The 19,749-nt window shown below is 49.1% G+C and overlaps 1 protein-coding gene across 1 annotated transcript in view; it reads right to left on the reverse strand.

The window, feature by feature from the left end:
* Positions 1 to 19,749, reverse strand: part of DSCAML1 (DS cell adhesion molecule like 1) — a 366,437-nt gene that overhangs the window by 339,584 nt on the left and 7,104 nt on the right. The window contains exons 2-3 of the mRNA XM_024254942.2: positions 10,156 to 10,473; positions 6,337 to 6,483 (exon numbers count right to left, since the gene is read on the reverse strand). Of these exons, the coding sequence (XP_024110710.2) occupies positions 6,337 to 6,483; positions 10,156 to 10,473 (465 nt within the window). The remainder of the gene's footprint in view (positions 1 to 6,336; positions 6,484 to 10,155; positions 10,474 to 19,749) is intronic.

Here is a 19,749-nt window from a genome sequence, read left to right on the forward strand (position 1 = left end):
GGACCACCAAGATTAGACCCTGGTAATGCCACCAATTTTCCACGGGACCTTAGGCAGGCCTCCCAGTGTCCTCCATTCCACAGGACGGTTCAGTAGGGGAGAGACTGTCATTCTGTCATCACCATTAATCACTGGAGAGAAGACAGGTCTGAATAAAATATGAATCCTGCCCCTGATTATTATACATTCCTGTAATGGGGATAACACAGACTTTTAAAAAAAATTACAGGACAAAGTACGATTAGTGTCCTGAGCAAGGAACCGATAAAGTTTGGAGGGAGTTCAGAAAAGGAGCCCCTTGGAGTGGGTTAATCTGGGTGACTTTTAAATCCATTCTTAGCAGAAATCGAGGAAAGACATCATGGAAAAAGTAGTATTTGAACCAGACTTTGAAAGATGCGTAGGCTTCAGACAGACAAAGGAGGAAAAATATCTGGTATCTATAGTGAAATACAAAGGTGCCCCAAGAGTAGTTAAAATCATGTGCCCTGAGAGTGAGCAGGAGAGGAGAGAAGATGGCAGGAGAGAGCATTGGTCTAGGCCTCGGTTTCTTTATCCATAAATGCAGAGGCTGAATGACACAGTCTCCAGGGCACTTTCCAGCTCTCACAGTCTGTGATTCCACATGTTCATAGCCTACATGTGGCCCAAACTGGTTTCCAGCACCGGCACCACTTCCCCTCTCTGTGCCCATCTCCCCTTCAAGTTGGTGTAGATTCGTGGGAGCCAAAGAAGTGACCTTCATGTCAGCCTGAGCGAAATGTAATTAATAAATCGAATCTGCATTCCAAAGCCAAACCAAGATCACATTTGTTTGTTGTATTGAGATTATCCATCCCTGTCCATCAGAGCCGACAACATGAGCTGAATCCTAAATTCCCAGTTTAGGACAGTCTTTGTGTCTCCCACGGGGCCAAAAACAGAGCCAGTGCCCAACAAAGCCTTCTTGTTAGGATGGCTGTTTTGTTCACTGGTCTTTAAGCTGGAGATCTGTTGCCCTTCAGAGGAGCCCAAGCCTCTGGTCACTGCACACACAGCCAGAGGTCAGCACAAGGGTTGGTGGCAGATTTCTGTTCCCAGGAGAGTGCAGGAGACAGAGATGGGCCCTCCTTCTATGTGGAAATCTAAGGACACCCGATTCCTAATGATTCCCAGTCTGCTCTGGAGAGGCGGCGGGAAGTAGAGGAATTGGAAGACCAGCTCACATCCGGGCCACATCTCTTATTAGCTGTGTGGCCTTGGGTAACGTGCTTAACTGCTCTGGGCCTCAACATCCTCATTTATAAAATGAGAAAATAAAAACAAAAACAGAACATAAAAACATTATCTCTCTTAAAGGGTTATTGTGAGGATTAGAGATAATATATGTAAAATGCCTAACCCAAAAGAGGTCTCCATACAGGATAGGTATTATCATTAATCTTGTTATTATTATAATTATTCCTCTGTGACAGTCCTATGCTGGTTCTGGGGATAAAAAGATGAAAAAGATACAGTTGTACACCCTCCTGCGGCAGACAGATAGAAATAACGGACAAGGACACAAGACAGAATGAAGGCAGGGCTCCAGGAATGGAACCAGGGTGGTACTGTCTGCCCGGCAGGCCTATGTCTGGCCTCGTGGAAGAGGGCATGTGGACGAAGTGTAAGGGACAAAAGAGGGGCAGGGTATCAACAGAGAGAGGAGGGGGCCACTGTACCCCAGGCAGAAGAGATCGCTGAATTGAATGAGAGCTATGAAAACCCATTTGGCACCCTGGAACTCTGGAGTTCATTATTCTAGGGAGGCTGGTAGTTTACTTTGCTCTCTTGGCCAAAGGTGGGCTGCAGGGAGGAAGCACTGCCTGATAGGAACCCTTATACGACACTAAGAGACCTTTTCTCATGTCACAGGACCCCTCTGGCCAGATGCGTCCTTGCCCCTGTGTCTCCCTACCCACAATAAACAGTGTCCTCAGAGCACTTTCAGCCTGGCAAGGCATGGTGACAACTCAGTATCCCCATTTGCATGGACAAAGGAGCTGATGCAGGCTTGTCTTCCTGAGCAGCAGCAGACACATCTGGCCCGCATCTGAGCAGTGTCCCAAACTCCCCACTGGGACCAAGACAGCCAGTCAGGATGCTGGGGAAGAGCATGCTGGGAGACTCCCAAAAGGGGCCCACATTGATATAATCAGGTCTGGTGGAAATTAAAAGCTATTAGGAACAGGGCTGGATTTATCTTTATATCCAATAACATGTATTGTAATGGTGATCATGCAGATGGGAAATTAAACCACATCTCAGCTTCACTGGAGGCGTTAATTTTAATTTATGTTTGTGCACAGCCCTTGGCCCTCTTACCCCCACCTTGCCAGCCTTGGAGAGCCAGTTCACACCAGGTCAGTTCCCTGGAGAGAGAAGCAAGGGTGGGAGTCTGCCAGATACAAAGTGAGAGGCTCTATGCTTTACACACACGTCTTTAAACAGCGGATGGAAAGATGACCCGCTTGAGGGAGTGGAGGCGGGTATAGTAGGTGGCTAAAGGGTAGCACTTTGGGCTGTTTCTCCAGCCTCTCCCTGCCCTGGGCAAAGCACAGCCAAGAAGCTGGTGAGAGTTTCCTTTTCCAGCTTCAGGACAGCCAGGGATAGCTGGGAAGGCTAACCTGTGAGTGAGCACCCAATTCATGGAGATTGTTTTTGGTCCCAAGCCTTCAATTCTTCCCAGACTGCCTCAGAAAGAGGCATGGGAGAGCCAGCTCCCATCCACAGGGGCTGCACCCACATGAGGGCCCCCTCCTCCCAGGGCACCTGCATCCCCAAGGGGATGCCTCCTGGGGCTCTGATGGGCCCACACCAGTCTCCCTGCTCCTCCTTCTGTGTTCCAGCTCCTGCTGGACTTGTGGTTTGTGAAGCTGAGCCCAGCCCTGCAGATCCAGAAATCAAAGTCAACACAGTTCCTCTGGCTCCTGAAGCTGATCCTGAAGTGTCAGAGGGAAGTATCCCTGGCTCTTCCATCCTTCCATCCTCCATTAACCTTCAGGGCAACTTGCCATGTAATCTTCCCCTACCATGCGAAGTGCCATCCAGCCTCCCCACCTCAAAATGCACACACACACACACACACACACACACACAGCACACACACTGGGCATAGTGTGAATATGGTTAGTGGAAAAAAATCCTATTTTTATAAAAAATCAAGCTACTTGCATTTTCCAAAATTAAAGCATGTGGCATGTGGGCCCGAGTTCTGGTCCTGGACCTACAGAGCCTGGACATGACAAAACTCCACTCTCTCTGGCTCTCATGGAGTCCTCCATGATCATGCCAGTTGGATTTCTGCACTTGGGGAAGACTGGCCATGGATCTAACATGTAGCTGTAGAATGATCTAGAATGATTATGGATGGGGCTGGAGGACTGGGCAGGAGAGGAAAATTCTCCAAGGCCAAACTAAACAAAGGGGTTCTGCAAAACCAAAGTTTAACACAGCCCTGCAGATTAGCATCAAGGCCACTTTCCTGATAATTATGCCCTATGGGGCCACCAGCCCAGTCTTGACATCAAAGACAGCCCTGAAGCACCAACTACAAAGGCCGCCTGGGGGAAGCTCCCTGCCTCCAGCTCCTAAGCACAGGAACCAGTTAACCTTCCTTCTCTCCTATCTGATCTGGTCTTCTCCCCACCCCACGCCCAGCCTGCTGTCCTTATTCCATGCCTCTGTCCATGGCATTCCCCAGATTCCTCTAGAATTCTTCCAGCCATCCATTCATATACTCACTGATCATTTAGTGAGCTTTTATTTACCCTGAGTGCAGAAAGTGGGGATGTGTGGATGAGAACAATCCAGTTCTGGACCGTGGGAACTGCAGTCGTGTAGGGAACACAGACACCATTCCATACCAGAAACACACACCACTGCAGCAAACAGCAAGCACAAATGCTGTCTTCCACCTAATAATCGCTATAACCTGTGCTCAGCAAGTGTCGGGCAGTGTTCTAGACATTGTTCATGTATTGATTCATTTCATTCTTACTCGAACCCTATGAGTCCATTTTACAGGTGGGGAAATGGAGGGGGTAAACGACTCGCCCAGCTAGTAAGCAATAGAGTGAGTCTTAAATGCAGGTAGTCTGGTCCTGGATTCTAGGCTCTTAATCACAACACTGCACTTGGTTCCATGAAGCCATCCCTACATCAGTTTGTCCCCATTCCTAAAGCCAAAGGCCTCACTGCCTACAGCACACATTTAAAGCCTCCACTGTAGCCAGAGTAACACTTTATTGGATACATTTATATGGTGGGGGAGGCACGTCTGTGTGGGGTTAAGCACACAGGTTGAAAAAACAGACTCTGGTTCCAGCCCCACCCTCTGCTCAGTGTGATTCAGAAGGTACTTTACTTCTTTGAGCCTCAGTTTCCTCTTCTATAAAGTGGAGAGGGGAAAACACATTTACAGACTTTTTGTGATGATAAAAAGAGATCCTGTATGAAAGTTTCTGAACCCTGTACCTGGGATATAGTAAGCACCCCCCAAATTTTAATGCAATAATTGTTATCTCTTAATGGATGTAATGCTTAGTCTATAAACTTAAGTATATAAGAAATACCACATTTCTCTATGTTCTTTAAATCACCTTAAATCTGACTCTGCTAGATAGGCAGGAGATTGTCCCCAACATTATTGGGGCTTCTCCCAGGGTATGCCAAGGTCCGGGGTACCTCTGGTCCTCACCAGCCCATGGTCCCTGCCTGAATGATTGCTTTGGCTCTTGGGCTGTGTACCTCATGACTCATTTGAACACAAGAACCCTGGCCTTAGTCCCAGACCCTGCAGGACCCCACACAGCCACCCCTGCGGGGTCCAACTCTTCTGGCTGCATCCATGGAGCAGCCTTCAGCACCATCCCTATCCCTGGCATCCTTTCATCTCCTCTTTGTTCCTTGCCCTCAGAGGCTCTCTTCCCCAGACAAAACACCCTTCCTAACCTTTGCTATTAGCCTATGGTTTTACAAAAGACAGGAGGAGCAGCTGTCTTCCAGGAGCTTCGAATTCCCATCCTGCTACAAGCTCTGAAGTCAGGAGATATAATGGCCTGACCATCTGCTTGGAACTGAGAGAAGGAAAAAGTACTGAGCATAAAAGGCAAATTAATGTCTCAAAGAAAGTCTCCTGCCGCATTAGCTGTCAACACGCCAGAGCATGGTTCTTGTCCTAGGTACACATCAGAACCCCCTAGCGAGCACTGAAAAGGTGGATGCCCAGGCTCTTCTCCTGGGAGAGTCTAATTCAGTTGATTTGGGGCTAAGCATTGGTGTTTCTAAAGGAGCTCCTCGGGGAATTAAATGGGTAGCAGGCTTAAGAATCCCTGCTTTAAAGGTTCCATGAATAGAAGTCTTATCTTCCCCAACTAAATCATCAACCTTGAGGAACAAGAATCTTTTCAAACCATCAGTTATGGGACCTTAATGCTGAAAGGGAACTCAGAGATCACCTGGTCAAGTTGCTCCAATTTATAGCAAGGGAAACAAAGGTCCTTGGTGGAGAAAGGAAGAAAATGCAGCAGAACCCCTGCAATGTGTGGAGATGAAGAAATGGGTGGTGGAAAAATACCACAGTTTTGTAAATGGAGGCCTAGAGGTATTTTAAGGACCCGAGGTCCTCTCTTGGGGCTTCTATACCTGTTTTCCTGTGGGAGACACAACCCCAGAGAGGTAAAAGGAGCCAATAATGAGGGACTCGCAATCACGGCAGCTGTAATGAGATGAACCCACAACATGGTATGAACCCAATTTCCCAACATCAGCCTCAATGCAAGGCCAGCTAGAATTCCAATGGAGTCTTTAGCCAACTCATGCAAGAAGGAAAGAAGGAAAGTCCCCATACACATGCTTCCTGAAGTCAGGTCCTCCAAGGAGGCAGTGCTCACTGCTTTAGTCACACGACACAGGAACACAGACCACAGACCTGCCTCTCCTCCATCCTCCCCTCGCCACCTTTCGCGGGGAAGGTGCTTCCAGCCTTGCCTCCCATCCCTCAGGGCTGGGTCAAGCAAAGCCCCAGCAGTCAGAAAGGATGGGGCTTCCACTGCACTCAGTGTCTGATGGGACCCTCACACACCCAGTCAAGACCACCAGTGTGTGGGTCTTCAACACCCCACACAGAGACGTGCCAGACCAAGACCAAAGGCACTTTTTTATTTTGCCAAAGCATCACCAGAACAATAACAAATCACTCCCCAGAGCCAATCTCAAGATCTTATTGAGCTCAACAACCAGCTCAGGCATCTCTACTTTATCCAGTCCCCACAGAGGGAGCACTCCTGTCTGCCGCAGCCCCGGGACGCTTCTTACCTGGGATGATGGAGACTGTGTCTTTCTCCCAAGATACAACGCTAACATATTCCTGCACTGAAGAGGGGATGAGGCACTTGAAGACGGCCACGTTGCCACGCATTGACCTTTGATCCTCCACCCGGACGGTGTAGGGTTCCCTGAAAACTGCAGAGAGATTGGCAGTGGGGAAGAGAAGAGTGTCACAAGGATGTGGTGAGGGTCCCCAGAAAGGAACAGGGAGTCAGCTCAACTCCCTCTGCTCCTTCAGCCTCACCTTCCCACTTCTTCCTTCCCACCTCCTGCTTAGCCAGCCTAGAAGCCCCTGCCATGATCTTGTTCTTGTCTTGGCAACTCCTTCTCCATCAACCTCCTCCCCATCCTACTGGGCAGCCTTTTCTCCCTCAAAAATATCTGGCCTCCCTCTGCAAGACCATCCATCCAAATTCCAACCTTTCCCATTTCGGTATTAGCAAGTCATATTAGATTGTAAGAGCCTTGAGGGCAGCACTAAGCCCTGCAATGTTATATTCACCAAGGGGATGTGCAGGTAATAAGGAAATATGCTAGAATTCCCCTAAGAAAACCAAACCGGATTTCCTGCATTATTGCTGGACCCAGGGTGGCAATTATTTTGGACACAGTGACCATAATGCACCCAAACAAAACCTGTGACACATGCTCTAACAACTGAGTTTTGGGCTCCTTCAACGTGAAAGGCAGCCTGGGAAATGTAGTTCAGATTCTGAGCTTACAAGGACAAAGGGAGAGAATGTTTGGGACTATGATTGTCTCTGAGCACACAGAATCCCAGAGACATGGACACAGTCTCCAGGATTCTCCAAAACAGAGCATTCTTGCTGCTTTCTTCCTGCTTCTGACCCTGGCTGCAGCCTCTACGGCAACCCTCCCTGACCCCCAGACTTGCCCCTGCTTTCAGAACCATCCCTTCCCCCACAGTGCCCACCTCCTGCCTCAGCTGGCTTCTGGGGCACCGCCACCTGCAGCCGCTGTATGTGCCTGGCCCTACAGGCAGGCAGACCCAGCCCTAGGAATGGGACCAAGACTTCTGCCTCTGCCTTGTCCTCCACTGTTTGGCCTCTCCCAGGCCTCACTTGATCCCTCCACCCCCTTATCTGCCAAGCAAAGCTGGAACATCCAGAGCCCTGCTGCCTCCCGACCTTGTCCCTCAGCAGGCACCTGGGCAGCGTGCCCTCCTCCTCTCCCTGCCATGGTTGCCAGGGTGACACTTAGGGCCCTGACAGCCCATCCCCACCCCCTGACTGTGCACCTGCAGCCCCTCTGGCATCATCAACAGTCTCTTAATTGACTGTGTTTCCAGTCAGCCTGGCTCTCCCCGGCCCTCCCTCAGCCTTTATTCTTTCCCCTTCTCCAAGTTGTGACTGTGATGAGGAGGAGATGTGGTTGAGGTGGAAGAAAGAAAAGAGAGGAGAGGCACTGGTGGCTCTGTGGATCTGTGGTCCAGCCCTTCCATAGGTTTGGGCAGAGCCCTGCCTCCAGATATGGGAGAGCACAGAGGAGAACAAGGGGAACGGACTCTGGAGGGAGGCAGGGTGGTGGAGTGGAAAGAGCGGGCTGGGGTGCACGTCACCTGTGATGTCCCAGGGAGTCAGCAGAGGTTAATGGTTAACGGCATCTAACAAGCGGGCCCTGCCTCCTCCACTGGCCCGCTGTGTAATCCTGGACAAGGGTTGGTTAACCTTCTGGAGCCCCAGTTTCTTCATTTGTGGAAGGGAATCACCATAAGAGCAGTGTATGAAAGGCCCAGCCCAAAGAAAGCACTTTGACAATGTCACTTTTCACGATAGCTGCACCTCTGTGATGAACTGGCTATGTGCCCTTGGACAAGTGACTTAACTCTCTTTGTCTTAACCTCTTCATTTGTAAAAACACATTTATAGACTTACTGTGAAAACTGCATCCTAACCAAATGAGGGGGAGGTGACAGGAAACATGGTCCCTTCCTCTTAGCCCAATCCTCCACGCTGTGGAGGCCAGAGCTGGGCTCCAAATCCAGGCCTCAGGGCTCCCAGCCCAGCACTTGGTGCTGCATTAGGGGTTGAGTCGTGCAAAGGACTTGCTCCTAAAAAGAGTCCATGGGGAGCCCATGGAGAAACCCTGAGCATATCTCTGTGTTCTAAGAGCTCGTGGTCTAGCCCCAAACCAACCGATGGAATGAAGGAGAGCTCTCACCCCACCTCACCCCTACACACTCCCGTTCCCAGCTACTTTAAACCTTGCTCTTATGAGAGGTGTACCTAAGGGAAAAGGACCCCAAGAAGTCTGAGAGGGTCTGTCACCACATGCTGGTTGGGAGGCCTTTCCCAGAACCACTCTCCCTGGTTGGCCCAACACAGTCCCTGGAAAAGATGGTGTGACCTAGGCCTGGCACCATTGCAGTGGGCTGGGTCTTTAAGTTGAAAAGCTCTTCTAAGTTGAAAACCATTCCCAAAACGTCAGTGCTTTATAAGGATCCGAGACCCACCTTACCATTGATTGTGACACACCAGTGTACCCTGGTGTCCTAGTGAAGAATGGCTGATCTAAGCTGTCCCCTTGGCCTCCTGACCTAATCCAGAGAAATAAGACTTTCTTTTTTCTTAAAATAGACCACCTGAGAAACCCTACCTCCTTGCCTCCACCTACTCTTCCAAAGACCAAAATCTTTCACTGCTAAAAGTCTTTCATTGTGAATATCACCAAAATGCCTTTTCTCATGAGATATGTTATCCTCAGACATCCCCTCAGCAGTAGAATGGATAAAGAAAGTGTGGTCTAGTTGCATGACAGAACACTACACAGCAGTGAGAACAACCAACCTCCCACCACACACAGCAGCAGGGGTAAATCCCATAGGCAGAATGGTGAGCAAAAGGTCTAGACAATACACACCATTGGACACCATTTGTATAAAGTTCATAAATAAGCAAAATATCTATACTGTTAGAAATCCGAATAGTGGTGGCTCTTAGGAGAATAGTGTCGGAAAAGAAGCTTGAGGAACGCTTCTAAGGTGCTGATGTTGTATTTCTCGATCTAAGTGTTAGTTGAACTTTGTAAAATTTCATCAAGCTACATACTTATAATGTGTGCACTTTCCTTTATATATTATTTTTCAATAAAAGGCTTCAAGGAAACCTCACTGTGCGTTTTCTATAAGTCAAGGGCTGAAGTGTGCACCTCATTTAAATGAACACCATCTCATTTAACCATCACATGTAGTGATACAGAGGTAGGTACTTGCATCCACTTTGCAGATGAGAAAACTGAGGCTTAGGAAGGTGTCTCCTCACCACCGCACTCCAGTCTGGGCGACAGAGTGAGGCTCTGTCTCAAAAAACAAAAGAAAGAAAGAAAGAAAGAGAGAGAGAGAAAGAAAGAAAAGAAAGAAAGAAAGAAAGAGAAAGGAAGACAGACAGAAAGAGAGAGAAAGAGAAAGAAAGAAAAGAAAGAAAGAGAAAGACAGAAAGAGAGAGAAAGAGAAAGAAAGAAAGAAAGAAAGACAGACAGACAGAAAGAGAGAGAGAGAAAGAAAGAAAGAAAGAAAGAAAGAAAGAAAGAAAGAAAGAAAGAAAGAAAGAAAGAAAGAAAAAGAAAGAAAGAAAGAAAGAAAGAAAGAAAGAAAGAAAGAAAAAGAAAGAAAGAAAGTGTCTCTTATGCCTATGGACACACAGCAAGTGGTACAACTAAGATTCAAAAGAGAACAACAAAACTGTTCTTGAGTGAACGACTTCTTGCAAGCCCCCCCAAATATCCTCAGAATGACGGCGCAGCCTCCTCCTCCTGTGCCACTGGGGCAGCAGGCATCTTGTCACTTACCTGCTTTGACGCGGATGTTGGGGCTCCGGATCTTGCCGGCAGCGTTCTCCGCGGTGCAGAAGTAGTCATTGTCGTGGATAAAGCTATTGAAGGCGGAGGGGGAGAAGGGGTAGAGCTGCAGCGTCCCGTTGGCGTGGACGTGCCGGATGTGCGGCACGTCGTAGATGTCGTCCCCCGTGGCCAGGTACCATCGAAGGGCCGCGCTGGGGGAGCCCGCGGCCGGGCAGGGCACCACCACCCCCACGGAGCTGGAAAAGGTCACCTGCTGCAAGGAGTCATTTACAAAGTAGAGGCTGGTGCCAACATCTTCAGGGCGGGCTGCAGGAGAGGCAAGGGGAGAGACTTGGTTAGCATGGGCTCTAACAATACCCACATAAGCCACGGAGGCTTGCGACAGGCTGCACTCATTCACCTGACCTTCAAGCATCAGTCATTCAGTAAGCACTTATTGAGCACTGACTATATACCAGGCACTGGCAAAGGTGAATCAGAGACAGTTCCTGATCTATAGAAAACCCCAGCCTTCGGGTGCGGCGGCTCATGCCTGTAATTCCAGCACTTTGGGAGGCCGAGGCAGGCGGATCACCTGAGGTCAGGAGCTCATGACCAGCCTGGCCAACATGATGAAACCCCGTTGCTACTAAAAATACAAAAATTAGCCATGCACACGCGCCTGTAGTTTCAGCTGCTCGAGAGGGTGAGGCAGGAGAATCGCCTGAACCTGGGAGTCGGAGGTTTCAGTGAGCAGAGATCGTGCCACTGCACTCCAGCCTGGGCAACAGAGCAAGACTCTGTCTCGAACCAAAAAAAAAAAAAAAAAAAAAAAAAAAAAGAAAGAAAGAAAAAAAGAAAATCCCGGGATTTTTGAGATTTGTTCAGAATCACACAGCTAAGGTACAGAACTAAAATGTGAACCCATTGCTCCTAAAGAGGATTATAGTGCTCTTTCTACCATCCCACAGATGAAAGCTGTAAAAGGTCTCAAAACCATGCTCTGAGATGAATGGCTACAGGAGCCGGGATGCTCGCCTGGAATGGAAGATGCAAGAGTGCAGGAGACCTTGATAGCTGATTTGGGAAATGCGTTGCCACAGAGGACTGAATGAGGACCAGCAGAAGAGTGGGTGGATAAGATCTAGACTTGGGGCAAAAGACCCAGATTCTAAACCCAGCCCTGACACCATGTGACTGTGCAATTCCCTTCCTCACTTGGATCGTCTGCTCCTTCACTTGGAAAATGGAGGGAGAGGATGGGCAAGACTGCAAAGACCCCTTCCATCTCTGACATGGTGCCATTCCAACCCTCAACCACATGGCAGAATGTTCTTATGATTACAGCTGGCAGTGGCAGGGCCACCTGACTCGGAAGACTGGCCATCTGTTCCTCTTATCCCAGCATCAGGCCTAGATATTTCCTGTTCTTATCCCAGCAACCCTGAATGTTGGAATCAAGGGGTGTCCCCCTTCTTCTTGAGGAGCCTGCCTCTTTAAGAAATCCACTGCCTAGCAAGTGGACACCAACCCAGAGGAAGAGATGGCAGGGTCCCAGGTCTCTAGCTGGAAGCCACTCCCTCTCCACCAGGAAGATCAAGGAGTAAACAAACCACTCTGCTGCTTGTTTAAAGAACGTTGCAGGGGACCCAACTTGACCTCAATTTCCACAACTTTATAGGATGGGGGAGGGCCCACATCCGGCCGTATTAATATTCTTGGCTTAACTCTGAGCCGAGCCTCTGGGGAGAATATACCAGGCAGCTCGTTGAGGAAGGCCATTAAGCCTCATTGGTCAGAGCAATTCACATCATCTCACAAAAAGCCGTGATGGAGCCATTAGCAGACGTGCTGGAAAACACATTCCTGGGCTTCTTGCTGCGGTGTCAGGAGCATCCTCTTAGCAGCAAATGCATTTGCTGTCTTCACCAGGCACTGCACTCATAGCAGCTGAAAGGCACTTTCTTGGAGAGGGGAGCCACATGGCCTTGCCATCCTCCTCCTCATGCTGCCTACTCTTGTGACAGTCATAAAGTTGGTGGCTGAGCAAGTCTGCTCTGCATGGGACCCTCAGAAGCTCTGGAAGCATGCCCAACTTGCTGTGGCTGGAGTGTTCTCCAAGAGCATGAAATCATGCCATTTCACCAGGCAGCAAACCGAGGCTCGGGAGGTTTCTCTTAGAATATACACTTAGCAGGTCCCACTTCCAAGACTCTTCTCACTTTCTGAAAGCCTTCCTTACTGACATCCATGCAGCAAATATTTGTTAAGCATCTTCAATGTGCCAGGCACTGTTGTTAGGGACTTTACTTATATGACTTCTTTTAATTCTCCCAACAACACTAAGAGACAGGTACTATTAGTATCCCAGTGTACAGATGAGGATACTAAGGCACTGAGAGATCAAAGCAACTTACCCAAGACCACAAAACCAGTAAGTGAGGGCACTGGGACTCAGACTTCGGCAATCTGGCCCTGCAGTCACTGTCTTAACCATTCTGTGATGTATGACCACAGTGTAACCACTGCAATAATAAAGAGGGGACCTTCACCTTCCTCAGGCACAACCTGGCCACCAACTTCCATTTTCAGCTGGCCAAGAACACACAGGTGCACACACACACACATGCACATACACGACACACACACTCCTTCCTGGGAGAACTTTCTGTTGGATTCTGGGCATTTCAGACAATACTTTGCTTTTGGGAACAGGGACATGGCTCTTGGGGTCCTGGGTGCCTCCTGAGAAACCTAGTTAATCAGGCACTGTCACCCTGGCAGCTTCATGGATTTGGGAGCCAAAAATCCATCACGGTACAGAAAGACTCTACATTGTGCCTGTAAATGGACTTAGGAAGCCGAGAGAATCCCTGACAAGGAGGAATTCAGGAACTGATTCATGGGAGAAGGTAAGTAAATTCTTAAGGCTAAGTATGATGTAGCCCTCTGTAATGATTATACCTCCAGCAATAGTAATAGCCACCATTGACCTCATTGTTAACTACAGGCCAGGCTGTGTGCCAGGTCCATTCTAGATACTGTATTTATATTATACAGATATTATATTTAATCTTCATAACTCCCTCGGGGGTGTTATTATTATTATTTCCATTTTACCGATAAGGAAATTAGGACTCTGAGAAGTTCACTAACTTCCCCAAAGTGATACAATGTGCAAATGCCAGAGCTGAGGCTAGAACCCAGCTTTGCCTCGCCTCAGAGCTGGGAGATGCACCTCCCGCTCTACTGCAGAAACCCCGTGGAAGACAAATAAAACCACAGAATATGGTTTTTCAGGCTGGGTACTTTTCCCAACCCTTCCTCCACCCCAGGCGCATTCCAAACACACATTCCCACTCTCCTTCTCTCCTGGCTGGAAATCCATTCCACTCTTCCTGCCTCCTGAGACGACCACTTCCCCAGGCCCCCTCTGTTCCCTCCAGGAGCATCAACCACAATGACAACAGCCTTCCTGCACTCCTGGGCCTCGGATCTTGCTGAAGCCAAGGACACAAGGTTCCCAGCAACTACAAATGGGTAGATTTAATTGATGAATTGACTGGGATTGTCCAGCCACCTGTCAGGGCTGATGAAAAGGCAGATTTATAGCAAAAGGCAAGGAGCCTCATATTTCTCCCACCCTGGGATGTGAGCTTCTGTCTTCTGAGTCTGGGGGAGCAGGGGAGGATTAGACACACCATTCATTTCTGTGTATGGCTCTGACAGTGCATTGCCATCATGAAACATCACCCTCAGGTGTAAAACAATAGCATTTTGCGCTTACATTGGGTTCATATTTTACCATCACAAGGCACCTGTCAGCTCAGAATGCAGAAACCCTTAAATAAGCATTAATTTAGCCTCCCCCTGCCTGCCAAGAGAAGGGAGTAAGCAAATACATAAAGAGGAAACTGAGGCACAGACCATCAAATACCTCAAATCTCTGCTACGTGCCATGTTGAAGACTGGGCACATGGGCAACAGGTAAGTGGCCACAGAAGCAATGGGTGTGTTCAGAACTCCAGGGACAGAAGAGGGAGTAGTAGGAGCCTGGTGTCCTCACTCTGGCCTCATAGAGTCTGGTGTGGCCTCTACACAGGGGTTTCCCCACCTTCTCAGACTCATTTGAATCTTCAGAGCTGTGACAAAGCCCTAGCAAGCTCCCAGAGGAGCACCAGACCCCTGCCTTGAAGTCTGACAGAACTACCTCCCCTCTGGGTGCTCACCCCTCACCTGCTGTGTGACCTCAGGCAAGCCACTTAGCCCTCCTGAGCCTCCTTTACAAAAGGGCAGGATGTGATTGCACCATCTTAGCTGCCTCCCAGAGATGCCGAGACAGTGGAATGGAATGGGGCAGTTCTTGATTCCCCATGAGGATGTTCTAATATGAGAGATAGGGATTGTTCACTCTCCCTGAGGGGTCGAGGGTGCCTAAGGTTACCGCAGAGATGAAAGGGCACAGCTCCACCCTGCAGCCCTGCAGAATTCCAAGCCCTCTCCAAACCCTACTTCCTCTCGGCTGACTCCTGCACCCTTCAGTGTCCTCCTTCCCCAGTCATTTCTGATCCAGGGACCAGAGAAGATGTTCATCGCCTCAGGAGATATTTACCAAGCACCAGCCATGCGCTGCACCACAGTATCCCAGGTATGGTGGGAGGCATCAGAGACAAGGAGAATGGCTTCACCTTCCAGGAGATTGTAAAGGAGAGGCGGAACAGGAAAGGGGGTTAAGCAATAGCACCAGGCCATATGTGACCCGCGGGCTGAAAGCACTGATTTAGCCAGGAGCCGTGGGGAAGGAAGGGGAAAGTTATTCAGCAGCCAGAGAAAAAGCGTTGGGAAGAGGTAGGAGCTGAGCTGAGCTGGAAGACCTGGATAGGTGGGGTGACAAGGCGGGGCACTCCCAGAGAAGACAGCCCAACAACAGTGAGTGAGGCATGCATGTTGGGGGCCGCTGTGGAAACCTTGCAGGCTGGAGAACTGGGTGAGTTTGGGGAGAAGAGGTGAAACCAGCTGGATTGAGGAGTTTGGGCCTCAGTGGTGGAAGACAGTGGGGAGTTGAAGGCAGTGGGGGATACATGGAGGTTTGCAAGCTTGGGAAAGCAAGGTTTGAGGGTCCAGCAGTCCCCAACAGTGGCGCCTGAGGTTATCCAAGTTCTTGTAGTCCTTATGTCTAACTTCTGTGGCATTTTGGCTGGATATCTATTTCCCTAAAGTCTTATTGGCCTAATGGTGTGGAGTCCCCAAAAGAAAGGAGACTAACATTTTGGAGCACCTTCTTGTGCCAGGCACCAGGTTTGACCATTTAATCCTCACACAAAGGTATGAGGCGGAGGGCCCATTAGTCTCATTTTAAGGGTTAGGAAAAGGAGGCTGAAGGAGTCGACATCTTCTCCAGGATCCTACAGCCAGGAAGAGATGGAGTCAAAATTCAACCAGCTCCAAACTCGAGCTTTTTCCATCATATCGTTTAGTTCAAAGTTTGGGCTCTGACAAAGTTTCCCCTCATGTCTTCTCTCCAAGCTGGTCCCAATTTGGAAAGCAAATCCCCTGACAGAGACTCCTCCTTTCCCCTCCAATCCCAGCCACTCTCCGCAGCTCTTTCTTCCCTCTGCAGACAGAACCAGGCATATTTACCGAAAGAAAGAAGAGGAGGGGGAACACTTCATAAATAAAGAGAGAGACACTCAGATCAACAGCAAAGCTTCTTCTGGTCAAAGGGGGAAATGGATTTTTAATAGAAAATGGAAGTTATGGGCTTGGTTGTCACGTGACAGACGCCCAGACTTAAACCCATTTAATCTTCTCTGCCGTTTAACACTGAGTACCACCCTGATGCTGTGTTTCATAAAACAGGCTCCAAATTGCTAGGAGATTAGAAGTGTGGAAATAGCACAGCAATATTTTTAAACCAGAAATCGCCCCCAGGCATTTGGGCTGCCTGCCCCCAGGGTCACCGCTGAAACCTAAGTATCCATTGCATCAACTCACTCGCTCGCCCTCCACCGCTTGCTTGGGCATCAGGATTAGTTTTGCAAAGGGAACTCGAGCCCCGTGTATGTGACCCCCGGGGCTCCCACCCCACCTGCCTGTGTGGGATGGGGGTGTCTGTCTGCAGTGGGAGGAGCTGGCTGACCGAGGTTGCTCTGAAGTGCACACTGAATTACCCCCATGTCATCATCCGTAATCATTGTAAAGGACAACCCAAGGGGGCTGAAATATTAACACCTCGCCACCTCCACTGGGAGATGAGTCATTTTGTTCTCTTCCCTTACAATATTTACTCATCTCATTCACTGGACTTTTCATCCAGGAGTATCTGCCAGCGCTAGGGCCCCTGCCACACCCCCTCAGAGACAGGCAAGATCCTTCTAGAGGCAGCCTCACTCGGGCATGGCAACCATTTGTAGGAGAGGTCATGGGTCTTCAGGGGAGCAGGGGGCAGGGGACAGGAGGAATGGTCAGGGCCAACGGGCCAGTAGGTATTCTCTCCCCTGCAAGGCCATTAGCTCCCTGAGGGCAGTGACTGTCTAGTCACCACTCTGTCTCCTGGGCACATACTAGGCACACAGTACGGTGGTGAAAAGCCCACCTTCTGGTACCAGGCTCCCTGGGTTTGAATCCCTACTCTGTCACTTACAAGCAGTGTGTGTAACCCCAGGCAAGACTGCCTCACCTTTCTGTGCCTCAGTTTCCCCATCTATACAAAGGTGGTGGCAATATCTACCTCAAGGCTTGTTATGCTTGGATGAGTTAATATATATGAAGAGCTTGGGACAGTTTCTGGTGTATGTAAGTGCCTGGCACCACCTAAGTATTTGTGGCTGTTGTTACAAGCATTATCATTATAGCAGGAAAGCAGTAAGTATTTGTGGGGAAAGTGAATCCTTGTGCAACAAATATTTACTGCTCACCTCTGATGATAATAATAATAACCTAAAACCGTGGTTCTCAAACATCTATATGCATAAGAATCACCTGGAGAGCTTGTTAAAAATGCAGAGCCTTAGATAACAGATTCACCAAGTCTGTCATAGGGCCAGAAATTCTATTTCTGAGACTGGTGTCCTCTGTCTATACTGAGAGTAACAGTCCTTTGGAAAAGTAGATTTGCTGTCCTGGACTTCTATGTTTCCTTTCCCAACGACAGACAATTACCATCTGCTTGGCTGACAAGCCCCTACCACCACATTAATTAACTTAATTTGGAGATCAAGATAAGAAAACAATAGTGGTAGAATCAATAGCAACAGAGCATTGCAGTAGCCACACAGCTTTTGCTAACTCCTAGGCCTTACGCAGAGTTCTTCATGCAGATGTGAGCTGGAGAAGTTTCTTGGACTGATTTGCAAGGTTGATTACTTCACTGTATTTCCACACAAAGGTTTTCACGGGAGATGTATTATGTGCCCTCACTCTGATTGTTCTCATCCCAGAGCTGGAAAAATTGGTTCCAGAGAGGATCAACCAGTAGGGTGATCCTCCCACCAGCTCACCCACCAAGTCCATTCAAAACCTAGAGGAGGACCAGCCAGATGGTGTCTTGCTGCTTCACTAAAAACCCTTTATGTTGCATCCACATCTTGGAAATTGTCTGAGCCCAGACTCTGGGAAGGAGAGGGGTGAGTTTCCCAGACAGCATCAGAGCATGTACCAGGCAGCCTGAGCTGGTACGGTCCTTGGACAAGAGGGAGCAGCGGGCCAAGTCCCATGCTCTCTGCCTGTGATGTCCACCCAATCTGGCACACCTGCTCCACCACTACCTTCCCCATCACAGTGCCATCTTTTGTTGTTGTTGTTGTTGTTTTGTTTTGTTTTGTCTTTGTTTTTGTTGTTGTTGTTGTTTTGAGATGGCGTCTTGCTCTGTCACCCAGGCTGGAGTGCAGTGGCACCATCTTGGCTCACTGCAACCTCCACCTCCCAGGTTCGAGCGATTCTCCTGCCTCAGCCTCCTGAGTAGCTGGGATTACAGGCAGGCACCATCACGCCTGGCTAATTTTTTATTTTTAGTAGAGATGGGGTTTCGCCATGTTGGCCAAGCTGGTCTCGAACTCCTGACCTCAAGTGATCAGCCTGCCTCGGCCTCCCAAAATGCTGGGATTACAGGCGTGAGCCACCATGCCCAGCACCATCATTTCTTTTTAGCATTCGTTTTGTGCCAGGCATGGTGGGAAGCCTTTTTCTTGCATTATTGCACATTTAATTCTTACAACAGCCCTTGGATGTAGCTACTGCTCAAGACTCCATTTTACAGATAAGAAGACAAGCTCTTAGGTCAAATAATTTCTTGGTGTTGCACAGTTTGTAGTGGCAGAGCTGCCTTTCACATCTTTATGCCAGGATGTGTGGCTCAGCAGGCACACGACAGGCTAGATTCAGACCATCCCCAGGGTGTGAGCACACTGTAGGGGGACTTTCTGACAGAAGAGAGCAATTGGGGTATGATAATTCAGAATTATTTGGGAATCTCCCTGTCATTAGACATTCCATCCCTCCCCCAACTAAACGCCAGCAGCTCCCCACCCTAGTCGTTGAGATGATCAAAAAACACCCCCCATTTCTAATCCCCATGCAAAGCGCAGCTCAAGTGTCCTCCCTGTGTCCATCAGAAACATCGGTGGTTTTGGTGTTCGTTTTTAAGATTCTTAGCACAAACATGGTTTCTGTGACCAGCAACCAGAAACCTGCGAGGTCCAGTGGAGATGCAGCTATCCTTCAACCTCCAAGGCCCTGAGCCATCGGCTCCAGGAGAAGTTATGAGCAACAGCTGACTGTCGGACAGACTCTTTAATCTTCCAGCCCTTTCTAGACAGGGCCTGTCAAAGGAAGGTCCCTTATGGCCAAAAGTTCTTTCCAGGGAGTCGGCTCAGACAGCACAGTTGTCCCCAGAGAATCCTAGATTTAGATTGTTAATGCTTGAGGGACTTAAGAGATTATTTCGTCCAATCTCCTCCATTCATAAGGCCTAGAGAGGTGGAGTCATTTACCTCAGGGAGACAGCTCACCAGCATCCCAGCTGGGGCTACAGTGCTGTCTCCAGTGTTCTCTCAGTTCTGGCCACCCTGCTGTCAGAAAACTAGCCATTGTGGAACTCAGGAGCACCATGAAGCACCGAAACGATGTCATTCGAGGGTGTATCAGAGCAACTAGGGATGCTGCGTGTCCAGAGGAGGGGCCTCAGATGGGCAGGACATCTGCCTATCATAGTTGCAGGGCTGTCAAGTGGAAGAGGGCTTTGCCTTGCTCTATGTGGTCCAAGCGGTGACATCAGGACCAGTGAGTAGAAGGTCCAAGATCACAGCAGGGTTTGATTCATTCTAAGGATGAGCTCTGTAATAGTCAGAGCTGTGTGGCCAGGAATGGGCTGCCTTGCAAGGAAGGAGTCCCTGTTGCAGGAAGTGCTAGTGCAGAGAGAAAAAGACGCTGGGTGGGAAAGCTGCAGAGGGAGTCAGCCTCTGATTAGGTGACAGATTCCACAGCCTTAAAGATGCCTTCCAACCCTGCAAGACTTTTACCCAAGGTGATCGCCCGAATCTCCCTCTCCCACCCCCAATGCAGGGGTCCCATCCTCTCTCATACCCCACGACTGCGGGAGGGTCA

Source organism: Pongo abelii, chromosome 9, assembly GCF_028885655.2.
Source record: "Pongo abelii isolate AG06213 chromosome 9, NHGRI_mPonAbe1-v2.0_pri, whole genome shotgun sequence".
Classification (NCBI taxonomy): domain Eukaryota; kingdom Metazoa; phylum Chordata; class Mammalia; order Primates; family Hominidae; genus Pongo; species Pongo abelii.